This window comes from Nerophis ophidion, linkage group LG08 (genome assembly GCF_033978795.1).
Source record: "Nerophis ophidion isolate RoL-2023_Sa linkage group LG08, RoL_Noph_v1.0, whole genome shotgun sequence".
Classification (NCBI taxonomy): domain Eukaryota; kingdom Metazoa; phylum Chordata; class Actinopteri; order Syngnathiformes; family Syngnathidae; genus Nerophis; species Nerophis ophidion.
This window is the reverse complement of record NC_084618.1, coordinates 59137198-59153609: the sequence shown is the minus strand read 5'-3', so window position 1 is coordinate 59153609 and position 16412 is coordinate 59137198. Positions and strand designations below refer to the sequence as shown.

The window sequence follows — 16412 nt, the reverse complement described above, 5'->3', positions numbered from 1 at the left end:
TGAATGCACAAACTTCTTTGTCTCATTTTGTCCACCAAAACTTTCATGCCGTGCGTGAATGCACAAATGTGAGCTTTGTTGATGTTATTGACTTGTTGGAGTGCTAATCGGGCTAGTTAGCCTAGCTGTATGTACATATTGCATCATTATGCCTCATTTGTAGGTATATTTTAGCTCATTTAATTTCCTTTACTTTTATACTCTGTGTATTTAATTTAGTTTTGCATGTATCATCACACTGTGGAAGGGGCGTGGACCGCGCGTCTCCTGCGGGCAGGGCATGTACAGACACATTACCTGTATGTAATATTGGCTGCATATCAGATACTTTTTTGTGTGCCATGTTGTTCCAGACCACAGCAAACAATACCTAGTTCGCCAAAGATTGTAATAAATCCATTAAAGTAAGACGGCATGCAGTTTCCTTTAATTTGGACACACACAAATATATACCTTTGGAGTTATCTCACATTCTAAGTAGCCTCTAAATTAACTAACGGTTTCTAATGTTGTAAAAATGTGTAGAATGAATATTAAATTTCAACATTTCTGTCAACGAAGGTTTGTTTCAGCCTATGACACAGTCTTTTTGATAGTAGGCTATTTTAGCTAATATAGACACTTACATCATGTGTTGCCTTCATAATAAGACGGCTTTTCATTTTTTGCGGCTCCAGACAGATTTAATTTTTTTTGTATATGTGGTCCAATATTGCTCTTTCAACGTTTTGGGTTGCCGACATCTCTATCAGGTAAACACATTAGACAGACGCTTCATTAAGTACACATTCAACACAAGAGCCGCCGAAAATCCCGATTACGGACAAAAATATCTCTGTTTTGATTGCATTCATAGTATTTACACTAAATTCCACTGAGAGGTCCCAGTCACTCTCATGAAGAACCAAAATATTAGAGAAACCTTTAAATATGATGTAATGCAGTTCTACCCTACTGCAACACGGTTAAAAAAAGAAATGCAAAGCAATAGACAAGCAAAAGGAATCATTTTAGTAGATGGCAGTCAAACATAAGAGATACGTGTAGACTGCACTATGACTCAAGTAAACAACACCAACATTTTATATGTTCCATTGAAAATATAGAACATTACACACGGTGCCCAAAAACCTATCAAAATGTTTTAGTACGACTTTGGTAAGCCATGAAGCTGCACCACTTGATGTGCTTCAACATATGAGTATTATTATGGTGTGTATATATGTTAAGACGTATTATCTGGTGTTTTGTTTCACAATATTATGCAAAAGCAACTTTTCTTACCTTATGGTACCTGCTGATTTGTATTTGGGATCTGCATAAATCCTGAAAAATTGCGCGAGTCCACTTTGTTGATAAGCTTCTTCTTTTTCTCTATCTCCTTGTTATGGGACATTCATCCTCCGCTGTTGCCATTTCTGATATAAATTAGTGTAAAGTTCTTACTTATCTGTCATTAAACTCGCCATGAAAGCGCTAAAAAACTTACCGGTTTAGTAAGTTTCCATTATTCACCAAGGAACTTTAGTTACTAGAGTTCTGGTTGGACGTGTTTTTTATGGGACACATTTCCGCTGTGGTTGTTTCCGGATGAGAAGATTTTGCTCTTTTATTGATTTAAGTAAAGTACAAACATTGTTAAAAAAAAAGAAATGCAAAGCATTAGACTAGCACAAGGTATCCTTTTAGGCAGCTTCTGGATTCGTCTCATGATTTCCAGTGCAAAAACGATCTCGTTTGACGTGTACTTGCTGCTAAGTTTCTGCTCGCCACTGCTGACATACCGCAATACAATTTGTTGGTCATTTAATAATCCCTTTTAAAATGGTGTCCTGTAGCATGCATGATGAATGTTGGCTCTCCGGAAGCCTGCACGTGTGTGGCCTAGTCAGCGCATGACTTGATTGATAGTCAGCAGCTACTCCTTCACATGACCGTTAACTATAGCATGTTTTCTCTCACACAGCTGCAAACAGCAGCGTTCACCCTCCTACGCAACCCCTCTACACACAGTACACTGTACTCTCAACTTTAGCAAAGCACAGTATGTGCAGTATGTGTTGCTCAAGTTGAGGACACTTTTTACAGTCGTGGACATGGAGGATTATAGCAGTTTTGCTCAGCCTCATGATAATTTCCACACCCACATCGTACCTCATGTTGTGCATAATCCTGAGTGCAGCAGACTGGTACTGTTCAGTAAGCGTCCATAAGTTGAGGGGCTGCTCCACGATGCTGCGGTTTTCAATCAGAGGAAGACCCACTTTGGAATAACAGCCAGATCTACAACATGCGGGATACTGTAAATAACACCTTCTTGGATCTACTGTATGCAAACCATGATTGCAAACATTAACAACTGTGGCTGTGGGCAAGTTGAAAGTACCTGCCTTTTAAGCATCATGAATAGTTAGCGTCCATGTAAATGAGAATCCCTAATTATCCAAGGAAAAGTCCCATATTTTGAAATACGAATCATTACCGCTATTGCAGCATCGGTAATGTTGCTGCTGTGTAGTGTAATATGCTTTTTAATAAATGACCAGGAAAAAAAAAAAAGAGCTATGTTTTCCATTTCACTTTCTCATGCAGTCTGAATCACTGGTAAAGTAGAAAAAATAAGAGGTAATAAGATGTTATGTTGTAAAATCTTTTTGTTTCCAAAATGTAAAAAAAAACAAAAAAAACATGTATTGTACAACAGCATAAAGTTAAGTTAAAGTCAAAGTACCAATGATTGTCACACACAGTAGGTGCGGCGAAATTATTTTCTGCATTTGACCCATCACCCTTAATCACCCCCTAGGAGGTGAGGGGAGCAGTGGGCAGCAGCGGTGGCCGCGCCCGGGAATAATTTTTGGTGATTTAACCCCCAATTCCAGCCCTTGATGCTGGGTGCCAAGCAGGGAGGTAATGGGTCCCATTTTTATAGTGTTACCTCAACTTAAAGAGTACCCCACCTTAAACGTGTTGGGAGATAAAAGCTGCCTCTGGGCTAATTGTTATGCTTTAAGTTACGAGTAAAAAACTGACACAGTGGCGTAGCTAATGTCACAATGCCCAAAACACCCTGTCTTACTCGTCGGCATTAGTATATATAGCTGGAGATCGACTGAACTTGGTTTTCCAACCAAGGGAAGGAAGAAAGTCTGTTTGAAGGACAGTGCCGTTAAGTAGTGGATGATAGTTACGGAATTTAAGAAATAAATCATCAAAAGAAATTACTAAGGTAGTTGGAGCGTATCACTGCTGGTCTGCACCACACTGAAGCAAAATGAGTCGATAAAGCCAACTAAGACTGTTAAAATAATATTTAAAAGGCAAAGATTTATCAATGAAAACAAAGAAAAGCTGTTGATGGTGTAAGACGGAGAAGCATATGGAAGGAGATACCGTAGAAGTCCTCTCTACAAAGTAAATGGCATGCTGTACATTATTATTACATTACTTCATATACTACTGTATTATTTAGTAGTACATTATATTGTATTGTTTTTCTACAATATCTATCATCAAAAAATGTGGTTATATTTTTAAAAGGCATGTTACATGTTAAACTTAGTGCTGATTTGGGGCACCAAGCACCAATTAAACTGATTTCAATTCATTTCAATGGGTGACGTTGAACCAATAAGGCTCGTAAGTTGTGTAACTACTCTATTTTTAATTATTTCCTGCTTCCAAATAACACCATGTCTTCTTGGCAGTTGAGACAAATAAACACCCTGGCTACATATAGAGCACAGTCATATAGAAGCATCACATTATGTTTAGTTAAAGACACAACAAGAGTGCAGCAAAACTGTCTTTTTACAACTATGAAGTAACATTTTGACAGGAAAATTAAGTCAGTCGAAAGGTACACAGGTTTACTATCAATTCACCTGGCTTGAAATGCATGTTGTTTGTAATACACACTTCCATTTGCATGTAGAAGTTACATTTCGGGTTTTATAAATAGGATGCATGTCTAAAATAAGCAACAAAAAAATTTAAATCCCGTCATATGAGCAAAAAGGTTGAATAATTAATAAAAAAATCTAGCCCCACCCACCTTAAATTTTGAGATCCAGACGAGTCACAGGGGGGACACTGAGGAAGATTATATCCAGGTACATCTGTACAACCCATGTCGTTGCTGTATGGGACCCCCAGGTAATAGTCAAAACCTGTCCAAAAGACAATAAAATAACAAATCTGAATTTTTCTTAAAAGGAACCATGCACTTAATTTGTTTGTCTTTTAATGAGTAATTAAATAAAATGCATCTATCAGAATATTACCTTTTAAAATCCTTAAATAATTTCTTAGTTTGACATCAGTTCATACCAAATGAAAAAGTATTATAGTTTGTACTAGTTTAGCTTATCAATATACATCTGTTGTTGGTTGATTTCTCATTTGAAAGTACTTACTTAGACCTTAACAGTTTATTTATAAGTGGTTTATATTTATATGCTACTCCAAAGCAGAGACAGTGCAAACACAGCATGGATTTGAAAAGAGTAGTAGCAGGGGGGTGGACTGAGTGGACAGCGGGTGAGAAGTCAAATGACCCAATTGGGTGAGGACCCAATGACGTCAAAACCCTAAACCGGTGGAAAATCCTGTACAGTTGTTTCAATCTCAGGGTGACTGCCATATTTTCTTCTTATTGACGCTTTTTTTATCAGGAGTATCTAAATATTTTTTTGCTGAGGGCCACATTCCAGTCATAGCTGCCCTCAGAGGGCCGCTTGTAACGTCTAAAATATGAATGTAAAAGGAATCCCTTAATGATAGTACATAATTGCCCATGCATTTGACTATTAGATATATTTTTTACGTACGCTGTGAAAGAAATCTTTAGATTTTACTGTTGGAAAAAACAACAAAAAACAGGCAGCTTAGTTGCCAGAATGTTACTCAAAATGTTTTATTTTTTACAGCATTTTAATGTAGGTTGAATTAAAAAAAAAAGGTACCACTAGTCCATGGTTTTATTTATTTGTATTTATTTACAGACAAACATAATTTTGGATCACTTTATTGGTTGTTTTGTTATTATCAGAGTTCATTCTGCAAAAAGGTTATCCCTAAAAGCACACAGCTTATGGTTCTTTTTATACTGTATTATTGTAAATGGAAAAGCGGTACCAAAGTTGATTAAATGGTAAAAAACTTGGCAGCTCGGTCGCCACAAATCTGGTGTGATTATTTTGAAATCAGAGGTCAATCAGATGTTTATGGGGTTTTTATGGCATACATACACATTATATATACGTCACACACACACACATATATATATATATATATATATATATATATATATATATAATCTTTGTTTTCATTTTGCCCTGCGATGAGGTGGCGACATACCAGGGTTTACTCCGCCTTCCGCACAAATGCAGCTGGGATAGGCTCCAGCAACCCCCGTCACCGCGAGAGGGACAAGCAAATGGATGGCTGGATTATCTTTATTTTAACAAAAACATTTTTTGGGAATCTATGGTAATATTAAAGTTGAAAAGATATACAATTGCATGCAGCACATGGATTTTTTTAATCGAAAACAACAACTACATTGTTCTATTGTTCAAAGTCGAATATTACGAAGACATATACTGTATATTCCGGAATATAAAGTGCACTCAAAATCCTTTTTTTTGTAATCAAAACTCGACGGTGCGCCTTATAACCCAGTGTGCCTAATGTACGGAATAATTCTGGTTTTGCTTACCAACCCCAAATTAATTTTATTTGGTACATGGTGTAATGATAAGTGTGACCAATAGATCGCAGTCAAACATAAGAGATATGTGTAGACTGCACTATGATGGCAATATGACTCAAGTAAACACCAACATTTTATATGTTCCATTGAAAATATAGAACATTACACACGGCGCTCAAAAATCTATCAAAATGTTTTACTACGACTTTAGTAAGCTATGAAGCCGCACCGCTTGATGTGCTTCAACATAGGAGTATTATGGTGTGTGTGCAAGGTAAGACATTATCTGGTGTTTTGTTTCACAATATTATGCAAAAGCAACTTTTCTTACCTTCTGACACCTGCTGATCGGTATTTGGGATCTGCATAAATCCTAAATAATTGCTCGATTCCGCCTTTGTAGTCCGTGATGACACCGTAGTAGATAATCTTTTTTTTTCTCTATCTTCTTGTTATGGGACATTCATCCTCCACTGTTGCCATTTCTAAAATAAAGTAGTGTAAAGTTCTTACTTGATATCTCTCAGTAAACTCGTCATGAAAGCTCTAAAACACACCAGTGTAGTGAGTTTACATTATTCACCCAAGGAACTTTAGGTACTAGAGAGTTCCGATCGGATGGTTTATCAAGAGACACATTTCCGGCAGATGTGATGCTGCTCCTTTATTGATTTAAGTCAAGTCTGAATGTCATTAAAACAGTTAGTGCCATATTTTGACACTTCTTCCACTACCGTCCTTGCACGCTACAACGCGACAACAAAGATGACGGGGAGAACACGCTGCCGAAGGTAAGCCACGTAAATAAGACCGCTCAAAAAAAGGCGCATCCGTAAGCGACTGTCAGAAAGCGGCTTGAAGATGACCTGTAAAACATAATCTATGCAACATTTTGACCAATCCCCATTACATGTTATGTAGCCCACAAGTAAGTGTTTTCAATTTAGGAAAAAATAAATAATAATATGACTCCTTTAATGCGCCCTATAATCCGGTGCGCTTTATTAGATTAGATTAGATAGTACTTTATTTATTCCGTAAGGAGAGTTCTTTCAGGAAAATTACAATTTTCAGCACAATCCCATTCAAGATCAGACAAACATTACAGGGAGACAGAACAGGATCGCTGACGGGCATGCCGGCTTCCAGCGCCCCTTACAAAAAAGATGACATACATATTATATAGGAAAAAAGATTTAAAAAAATATAGGTGCGCCCTTTGGTCCGGAAAATACGGTAGTAAAAAAGGATAAAGTACTTCATTAACAGATACTATTTCCAGGTTTTCGCGGGCCATATAGATTGAAGTGGGGGGTCCACATCTGGCCCCCGGGCCTTGAGTTTGACACATGTGATTTATATTTAAATTCCAACCTTGCACCGTTGCTACCTGGTTAGGTCTAAGTCCTCGTCACCTCTTTGTGTGGGACCATATGGTCCATTGTGGCCCAGATGCCATTTCCCGATCATAGCGCTGTAGTAACCCGCCTCCTGCAGCAGCTGTGGCAGCGTGACTTCAGACAGAGGCAGTCCGCCCACGGAGCCCACGGCAAAATTGTGAGTGACCCCGTTCCTGAGTCCATAGCGGCCTGTCAGGATGGAAGCGCGGGATGGGGAGCAGGTCGAGGCCGGAGAGTGGAAATCTAAAAATCTGCAATGAATAAAGACAACAGGGGAATATCGTATTGCTCTTGAGCCACTTCGTTAGGAACACCAACACAATGACGACTCAATGAAGAGGAGCAATGATTAAGGAATACCTCAGTCCTTGCTGGGCCATCAGGTTGAGATTGGGTGTGTTGTTTGTCCCCTTTTCAGGCTGGTTGATGTCCAAGTCACCCCATCCTATATCATCAGCAAGTATGACAATGAAGTTGGGCTTTTTATAGGGCTTTTTAGCTCCAGCTCTGTGTTCAGATGCTCGGTGGAAGCACAGGGCGCACAGCAGTATCCCACACACCACCGGCAACCTGAATCCCTCTAGCATTTTGTGCAGAAACCCTGGAAAAAATATAATTTTGGGGGTGAGTATGGGGAAGTGTGTTGCTATACAGCAGTGTTTTTCAACCTTTTTGGAGCCAAGTCACATTTTTGTTCATTGAAAAAATGCGGAGGGACACCACCAGCAGAAAACATTAAAAATGTAAACTTGGTAGTTGATATTGACAGTAAAAAGTAATTGTTGCGATTGTTGGATATGAATTCAAACCATAACCAAGCATGCATCACTAAAGCTCTTGTCTCAAAGTAGGTGTACTGTCACGACCTGTCACATCACCATCCATCCATCCATTTACTACCGCTTATTCCCTTTGGGGGCGCTGGTGCCTATCTCAGCTACAATCGGGCGGAAGGCGGGGTACACCCTGGACAAGTCACCACCTCATCACAGGGCCAACCCAGATAGACATACAACATTCACACACAAGGGGCAATTTAATGTTGCCAATCAACCTATCCTCAGGTGCATGTGTGTGGAAGTGGGAGGAAGCCGGAGTATCCGGAGGGAACCCACGCATTCACGGGGAAGACATGCAAACTCCACACAGAAAGATCCCGAGCCCCGGATTGAACCCTGACTAATCAGGACCTTCGTATTGTGAGGCAGATGCACTAACCCCTCTTCCACCGTGCTGCCCCCTGTCACATCACGCTGTAACTTATTTGGAGTTTTTCTGTGTTGTCCTGTGTGTAGTGTCTTGCAATCCTATTTATGTGGCTTTTCCTGTTATGTTGTCAAGAGTATTTCAGTTGTCGCTATCCTTCTTTGTGGGGACATTGTTGATTGTCATGTACAAATGTACATCTGCTCCACACGCTGTGAGTATTTGCTGTCGTTCAGCATGTTTTTTTATTACTTTCTAGCCAGTTCAGTTTTAGTTTCGTTTTCCATAGCCATCCCTAAGCTTCAATGCCTTTTTTAGGGGCACTCGCCTTTTGTTCATTTTTGGTTTACGCATTCGATACGTTTACAAAGCAATTAGCTACTTGCTGCCACCTACTGATATGGAAGCGTATTACACGGTTACTCTGCCGACACCGAGACTCAAAAACGTCACTTTATTTGCAGGTTATAATTACCGGTTTGCATAAAATATTTTTGACCCAAATAGGTGAAATTACATAATCTCCCACGGCACACCAGACTGTAACTCACGGTAGTGTGCCGTGGCACAGAGGTTGAAAAACACTGCTGTACAGTATTCATGCATATTACCAAAGAAGCAGGTGAAGAAGGGGTTGTGGAAGTAACATGTTAAATGTTGAAAAGGCATGTATATCCAGTCACTAAAAGGGTTCAATGTCGACAGTCAATTCTTTGGAATTTGTATTAAGTAGCTTGTGGGAACAAATTCCAACTAATTAATTGCCGAGTGTAAAGATAATCACAAAACAAAACCAATCTGGCCAAAATCTAGGATCAGCTGTTACATTCATAAGGAACAGGAATGCAGCATTGATCTTAGCAACACTGCGAATGAGAGTAAAACTGAGATATAAATTGAGTTAGTTTGTTTTAAAAAATAAAAATAATAATTAAATCCCCTGAATTGGTGTGGATGTTACAAGATACCAAATTTCAGCAAATTTTGGGAATGGAAAGCCCAAACAAAAAATCCCACATGTTGGTGACTCAGTCTCTTTGCTTTTTTTTTGTTTATTATTGTGTACAACTGAAAAATAAGTCACCTTGTGGCAAAATAAAGTTGCGAATGCTAGCACTTTGATAAAAAGGGAGGTAAGCACTAGTATTGAATACAAAAAAGAACTTGTAGCAAAGTAGGAAGGTGTGGCTCTACGCTCCCCTCCTCCCTCTCCTTTCAGTGCTGTCCTCAATAAAAGGTCAGAGTGATGTTAAATGTCATTTAATTCATCATTTGTATCATATTTCACTGGGTTTTCTGCCTTTAAAACAATAATTATTCTCTGAAAAGCATTTAGTGTTCATATTTGTGGGTGTCCTGAACAGATTAATTGGATTTGGATTATTACTTATTGGGAAAAAATGCTGAGGTTTTCGTCTAACCTTTTGGAACGGATTACTTCTAATCAAAGCACCACTACATTGATCTTTATGACCATTTTTCAAATTTTTTGTGATACCGAGTTTGAGGTTAGTATTAGCTGCAAGCCAAAACTCTCCAAATTAGTCTGGAAAAGGAAGAAATGCATTAATGAAATATTCAACTGAGTGTGTACAGTGAACCGGATCACACTTTCCGTACATGCAAAACAGGCGCTGTGCCGTGGGGCCCCATTCGTCACGGATTACTTGACACAAGAAACGTGATGACTTAGAGTGTGCCCACAATCCACTTTAGCTGCCAGACAACAGTACAGTGTTGAACATCTTCAAATGTTTTTTTTGCATTCCCAACTTTGATCACAGTGCCAGTTGCTATGTAGAGTGGCGCTTTCCGCCATTTTCAGCAGACTGCATTGCAATCACCTTCCACATTCCTCTCACTCGAGATCCACCCAGGAATATGGTCATAAAAATACCTTCCCTACTGTCAAATTTTAATTAGAGGGGACCTACTACAGGTGCTGTTCATATAATTAGAATATCATGAAAAAGTTGATTTATTTCAGTAATTATATTCAGAATGTGAAACTTACATATTATATCAATTCATTACACACAGTGATATATTTGCAATGTTTATTTCTTTAAATTTTGATTATTAGTACTGACAATTACTGAAAATCCCAAATTCAGTATCTCAGAAAATTAGAATATTAGTTACGACTAGTACCAAAACATATTTTTTAGAAATGTGGGCCAACCGAAAAGTATGAACATGGAAAGTTTCAGCATGTACGGCAATCAATACTTAGTTGCAGCTCCTTCTGCCTGAATTGCTGCAGCAATACGGCGTGGCATGGAGTCGACCAGTCTGTTGCACTCCTCAGGTGTTATGAGAGCCCAGGTTGCTTTAATAGTGGCCTTTAGCTCTTCAGCATTGTTGGGCCTGGCATCTCGCATCTTCCGCTTCACAATACCCCATAGGTTTTCTATGGGGTTAAGGTCAGGTGAGTTTGCAGGCATATCAAAAACAGGGATACCATGGTCCTTAAACCAGGTACTGGTAGATTTGGCACTGTGTGCAGGTGGCAAGTCATGTTGGAAAATGAAATCTTCACCTCCATAAAATTGGTCCGCGGCAGGCAGCATAAAGTGTTCTAAAACTTCCTGGTAGACTGCTGCATTGACCCTATACCTCAGGAAACACAGTGGACCAACACCAGCAGATGACATGGCTCCCCAGACCATTACCGATTGTGGAAATTTGACACTGGACTTCAGGCAACGTGGATTCTGTGCCTCTCCTGTCTTCCTCCAGACTCTGGGACCTTGATTTCCAAAGGAGATACAAAATTTACTTTCATCTGAAAACATAACTTTCGACCACTCAGCAGCAGTCCAGTCCTTTTTGCCTTGAGCCCAGGCGAGACGCTTTTGACGTTGTCTCTTATTCAAGAGTGGCTTTACACAAAGAATGCGACAGCTGAAGCCCATATCTTGCATACGTCGGTGTGTGGTGGTTCTTGAAGCACTGACTCCAGCTGCAGTCCACTCTTTGTGGATCTCCCCCACCTTTTTGAATCGGTTTTGTTTGACAATCCTCTCCAGGGCGCGGTTATCCCTCTTTCTTGTACACTTTTTTCGACCACATCTTTGTCTTCCCTTCGCCTCTTTATTAATGTGCTAGGACACAGAGCTCTGGGAACATCCAACCTCTTTGGCAATGACCTTTTGTGTCTTGCCCTCCTTCTTTAAAGTATTAATGGTCATCTTTTGGACAGTTGTCAAGTCAGCAGTCTTCCCCATGATTGTGTGTCATACAGAATCAAAACGAGAGACCATTTAAAGGCTTTTCCAGGTGTTTTGAGTTAGTTAGCTATTTACAGTGTGGCACCAGGTGTCTTCAATATCTGACCTTTTCTCCATACTCTAATTTTCTGAGATATTGAATTTAGGGTTTTCATTGGTTGTCAGCTATAATCATCTCCTTTTTGGCAAAAAACACTTGAAATGTATCAGTCTGTTTGGAATGAATGTATACATTCTACAAGTTTGACTTTCTAAATGGAATTAATGAAATAAATCAACTTTTTCATGATATTCTAATAATATGACCAGCACCTGTATATGAGGAATTTCCTCTTTTCTGACTTATAGATGTTGTTAAAAATGGTGGACACTGGTGGAGTGTGAATGTTGTCTGTCTATCTGTGTTGGCCCTGCGATGAGGAGGTGGCGACTTCTCCAGGGTGTACACTGCCTTCCGCCCGGTTGTAGCTGAAATAGACTCCAGCGCCCCCCGTGACTCCGAAGGGAATAAGCGGTAGGAAATGGATGGATGGATGGTGTTAAACAGCGCCAATGTGTTTGTCATGATAGGCGGCAGCAGAGCAGCAAGATCATGACCGCATCAAATCATAAGGTCCATGCTTTTCGGTGTGAACCTGCACACATTTTGATGCGTCTTTTGGCGGGATTAATCAGTTTGGCTACATTGACGTCCCAGTGAGGTGGACATAATTATTTGGTCATTAAGGACCTGATTTACTAAGATCCAAATCCAAACAATAAAATAGTGTGCACTATTAGTACTAGGAGATCTACCAAGACTGAATGTGCAACTGAAAAGAGGTGCAGACCGCCCTATTTACATGAGGATTTTGCGTGTACTGTACGGGGCATCACCACGGAAACGCTCTCTTTTACTGCATATTCATTTTGTACCAACATGTTACTACCTGTGGCGTTTTTGCAACGTTTCCACACAAGCAGCAGACATCTAACACTTTTTATGGGCATTTTAGAAGGAGTTGCGTTGCATCTACAATGAAACCACCTATTATTTCATATTTTACTGCCAAAGATGAGCTTGAGAGGCTGCACTTACTCCACTTAAGACCAAAAAACACATACTCAAAGATGTATTTATAAGATTTATCCATATTACAATTTTTTTTGCAATAATATCATCTCTGTGAAAAAAACTAGCGTCATTTAGAAAATGCTAAAGGACACCAAAACAATTTAATTTGTTTTAATCAGCCCCTTAAGTTCTTTAGCAGCTATAAAATGATGTGGCTTGATAGACAATATGTCTATTATTATTTATTATTTTAACGCTGTACTTCTGCTGTCAAATATTGTCAAAAATGTTGACACGCACACGTAGGATTCTTGTTTGATCCTGAAGTCGTGTGTGGCACAGTGTCTGTTTGCACGTCCTTCTGACACATTCTAAATAAAATGTAAAATAGTCTTCACGAAACGAGAATGAGTGTTTATAAATCACGTTGTTGTATAGTACATTTGCATTTTCTCGTCCCAATACTGTGGCCGTTTTGATGATCAGCCTATATTTTGCATATTCATAAAGACAAAGACACAAGATGGATTGCACGCCGTATTCTGCTCACTTAACAGACGCGATCCCTTTCGCACACGTTTAGTAAAATGGGCTATGAAGTTTGCACAAACCTTTAGTAAATCAGGCCTTAAGTCAAGCTTTCAGGCAGGCTGAGAGGAAACACACAACAAAGTAGGATAAAGTATTAGTTTGAATTTTGGCATATGCGTAATAACACTGATGGGCAACATGCAGTGACATAAAAGCTGCTAAAATTAGCTGTTAATATGCGCCTCCGAATTGATCCAAGCGTGTGCAAGTGTACCAAATGTTGTGACTGAGTGAATTTATAAAATGTTCATGAAGTTTATTTTTGACTGCATCTGGGAAAAAATAGCATTAAGAACATCCAGATATATATTTAAACGGTGCACGTTTTCAAAAGATAAAATCTGATACATTTGGAATGGGCGGGCGTGGTTTCATTTGCAATCCGAGAACGCCTCAACAGTCTTGATGATAAGACCTACTTACTATTTATCAGTATTGCTGATACATATAAATATCAATTATACTGTAGACAAAAAGGGACTCATAAAAAAAGAGATGAAAAATATATGTACACAGTGCCAAAATAAATACATTCTAACTAAATGAATAATGATATGTATGCTTCTAAAATAAACTGTTTACAACATTAAAGTGCAAATGAAAATACAGCTTCAACAGTCATAATTTTTGCGCTTAAGAAACTTCTATGACTTGAGCTACAGAATTCCTCTGTTTGATAATATCATTACTGCCACAAGTGGTGGAAAAGTGTATTACAACTGAATACCCTTAGGTCCTGTTGAGAATTAACCATTGCCATAACCATTGTTGGGCCGAGAACGCCACCTAGAGGGCCGCCAAAAAGTATGTATTTCTCAGCTGTGATCCGAATTGGTCGCAGCGGTACTCAGTTTTAATACATTTTTTCACCACTTGTGGTAGTAATGACAATCAATGGACTTGGACTTGTTTGTTCAGCATTGTCCACACGTTTAAGTCAGGACTTTGGGAAGGCCATTCTAAAACCTTAATTCAAGCCTGATTAAGCCATTCCTTTACCACTTTTGACATGTGTTTGAGGTGATTGTCCTGTTGGAACACCCAACTGCCCCCAAGAACCAACATCCGGGCTGATGATTTTAGGTTGTCCTGAAAAATTTGGAGGTAATCCTCCTTTTTCATTGTCCAATTTACTCTCTGTAAAGCACCAGTTCCATCCATCTATCTATCCATTTTCTACCGCTTGTCCCGTTTGGGGTCGCTGGAGCCTTTCTCAGCTGCATTCAGGCAGAAGGCGGGGTACACCCCGGACAAGTCGCTACATCATCACAGGGCCATCACGGACAGATAGACAACATTCACATTCACACACTAGGGCCAATTTAGTGTTGCCAATCAACCTATCCCCAGGTGCATGTATTTGGAGGTGGGAGGAAGCTGGAGTACCCGGAAGGAACCCACGTAGTTACGGGAAGAACATGCAAACTCCACACAGAAAGATCCCATGCCCGGGATTGAACTCAGGACTTTCGTATTGTGAGGCACATACATACATCCACCGTGCACCATTTCCATTGGCAGCAAAACAGGCCCAGAGCATAATACTACCACCACCATGCTTGACGGTAGGTTTGGTGTTCCTGAGTTTAAAGGCCTCCCCTTTTCTCCTCCAAACATATTGCTGGGTATTGTGGCCAAACAGCTCAATTTTTGTTTCATCTGACCGCAGAACTTTCCTCCAGAAGGTCTTATCTTTGTCCATGTGATGACCACGACTGTCTATCCACATATATTCCGACTGCGATGATGTCACGTTATCGATGGTAAAATGCATTTTCAGATAATATGATTTGTAGGGCTGCGAATCTTTGGGTGTCCCACAATTCGATTCAATATCGATTCTTGGGGTCGGGATTCGATTATAAATTGATTTTTTTCGATTCAACGCGATTCTTGATTCAAAAACGATATTTTTCCGATTCAAAACGAATCCGTATTCATTCAATACATAGGATTTCAGCAGGATCTACCCCAGTCTGCTGACATGCTAGCAGAGTAGTAGATTTTTTTAAAAAGCTTTCATAATTGTAAAGGACAATATTTTATCAACTGATTGCAATAATGTAAATTTGTTTAAACTATTACACAAACCAGAAATATGACTTATTTTATCTTTGTGAAAACATTGGACACAGTGTGTTGTCAAGCTAATGAGATGCGAAATAAGTGTAAGCCACTGACACTTGTTCTTTTTTTTCTTTTTTTTATAAATGTCTAATGATAATGTCAATGCGGGATTTTTAATCACTGCTATGCTGAAATTATAACTAATATTGATACTGTTGTTGATAATATTCATTTTTGTTTCACTACTTTTGGTTTGTTCTGTGTCGTGTTTGTGTCTCCTCTCAATTGCTCTGTTTATTGCAGTTCTGAGTGTTGCTGGGTCAGGTTTGGTTTTGGAATTGGATTGCATTGTTATGGTATTGCTGTGTAGTGGTTTGTTGGATTGATTAAAAAAAAAAAAAGGATTAAAAAAAAAAATTGATAAAAAAAAAATCGATTTAAAACTAACAACTATTTTGATTGTCGACCATCTAATCTAGGACCGTTTTTGCAATTAGTCGACTAATGGGATTATGAAGCATACACTTATTCAGTGGCGTCAATTTAGCCGTCGGATTTAAATTCAGCTTGAGATATTTTTAGGCATGTGCTAATTAACAATATTGACAATACAGATGACTTTGTTCAGAAATATGTATTATTAGTATTATGATTTAGTATTTTTGTATGGAAGCCCTTCTCTGCACTAGAAAAAAATACCCAAATGGTAGGTCTAAATGAGGTAAAAGGTCATCATGTAAACAGTCGAAATTTTGAGCTAAAAATGAATAATTATGAGGTAAAAGTTGAAGTTATGAGATAAGTCATAAATAAAAAATAAAAAAATCTAAATTATAAGATTAAAAAGTCATAATTACAAAATAAAAACTTTAGTTTATGAGAGGCCCTCCGATGAGGTGGCGACTTGTCCAGGGGTGTACAACGCCTTCCGCCCGATTGTAGCTAAGATAGGCGCCAGCACCCCCCGCGACCCCAAAAGGGAATAAGCCGTAAAAAATGGATGGATGGATTAAAAATAAAAAAAGAGAATCAATTCTGAATCACACAACGAGAGAATTGCGATTCAAATTCGAATCAATTTTTTCCCACACCCCTAATGATTTGCCTGAGCGGCTAGGAGACACCGAGAGTAACAAGCCGTAGAAAATGGA

At 39.0% G+C, this 16412-nt stretch overlaps 1 protein-coding gene across 3 annotated transcripts in view; it reads right to left on the bottom strand.

Annotated features, from left to right (window-relative positions):
• The window catches only part of arsg (arylsulfatase G), a 67630-nt gene that overhangs the window by 43100 nt on the left and 8118 nt on the right, over positions 1 to 16412 (bottom strand). For 2 of the 3 annotated variants that reach the window (XM_061909118.1, XM_061909120.1), the window contains exons 3-6: positions 7474 to 7714; positions 7129 to 7364; positions 4055 to 4169; positions 2155 to 2283 (exon numbers count right to left, since the gene is read on the bottom strand). In XM_061909118.1, coding sequence (XP_061765102.1) covers positions 2155 to 2283; positions 4055 to 4169; positions 7129 to 7364; positions 7474 to 7700 — 707 coding nt within the window. In that variant the 5' untranslated portion in view covers positions 7701 to 7714. The remainder of the gene's footprint in view (positions 1 to 2154; positions 2284 to 4054; positions 4170 to 7128; positions 7365 to 7473; positions 7715 to 16412) is intronic. The other variant, XM_061909119.1, reaches the window with a different exon arrangement.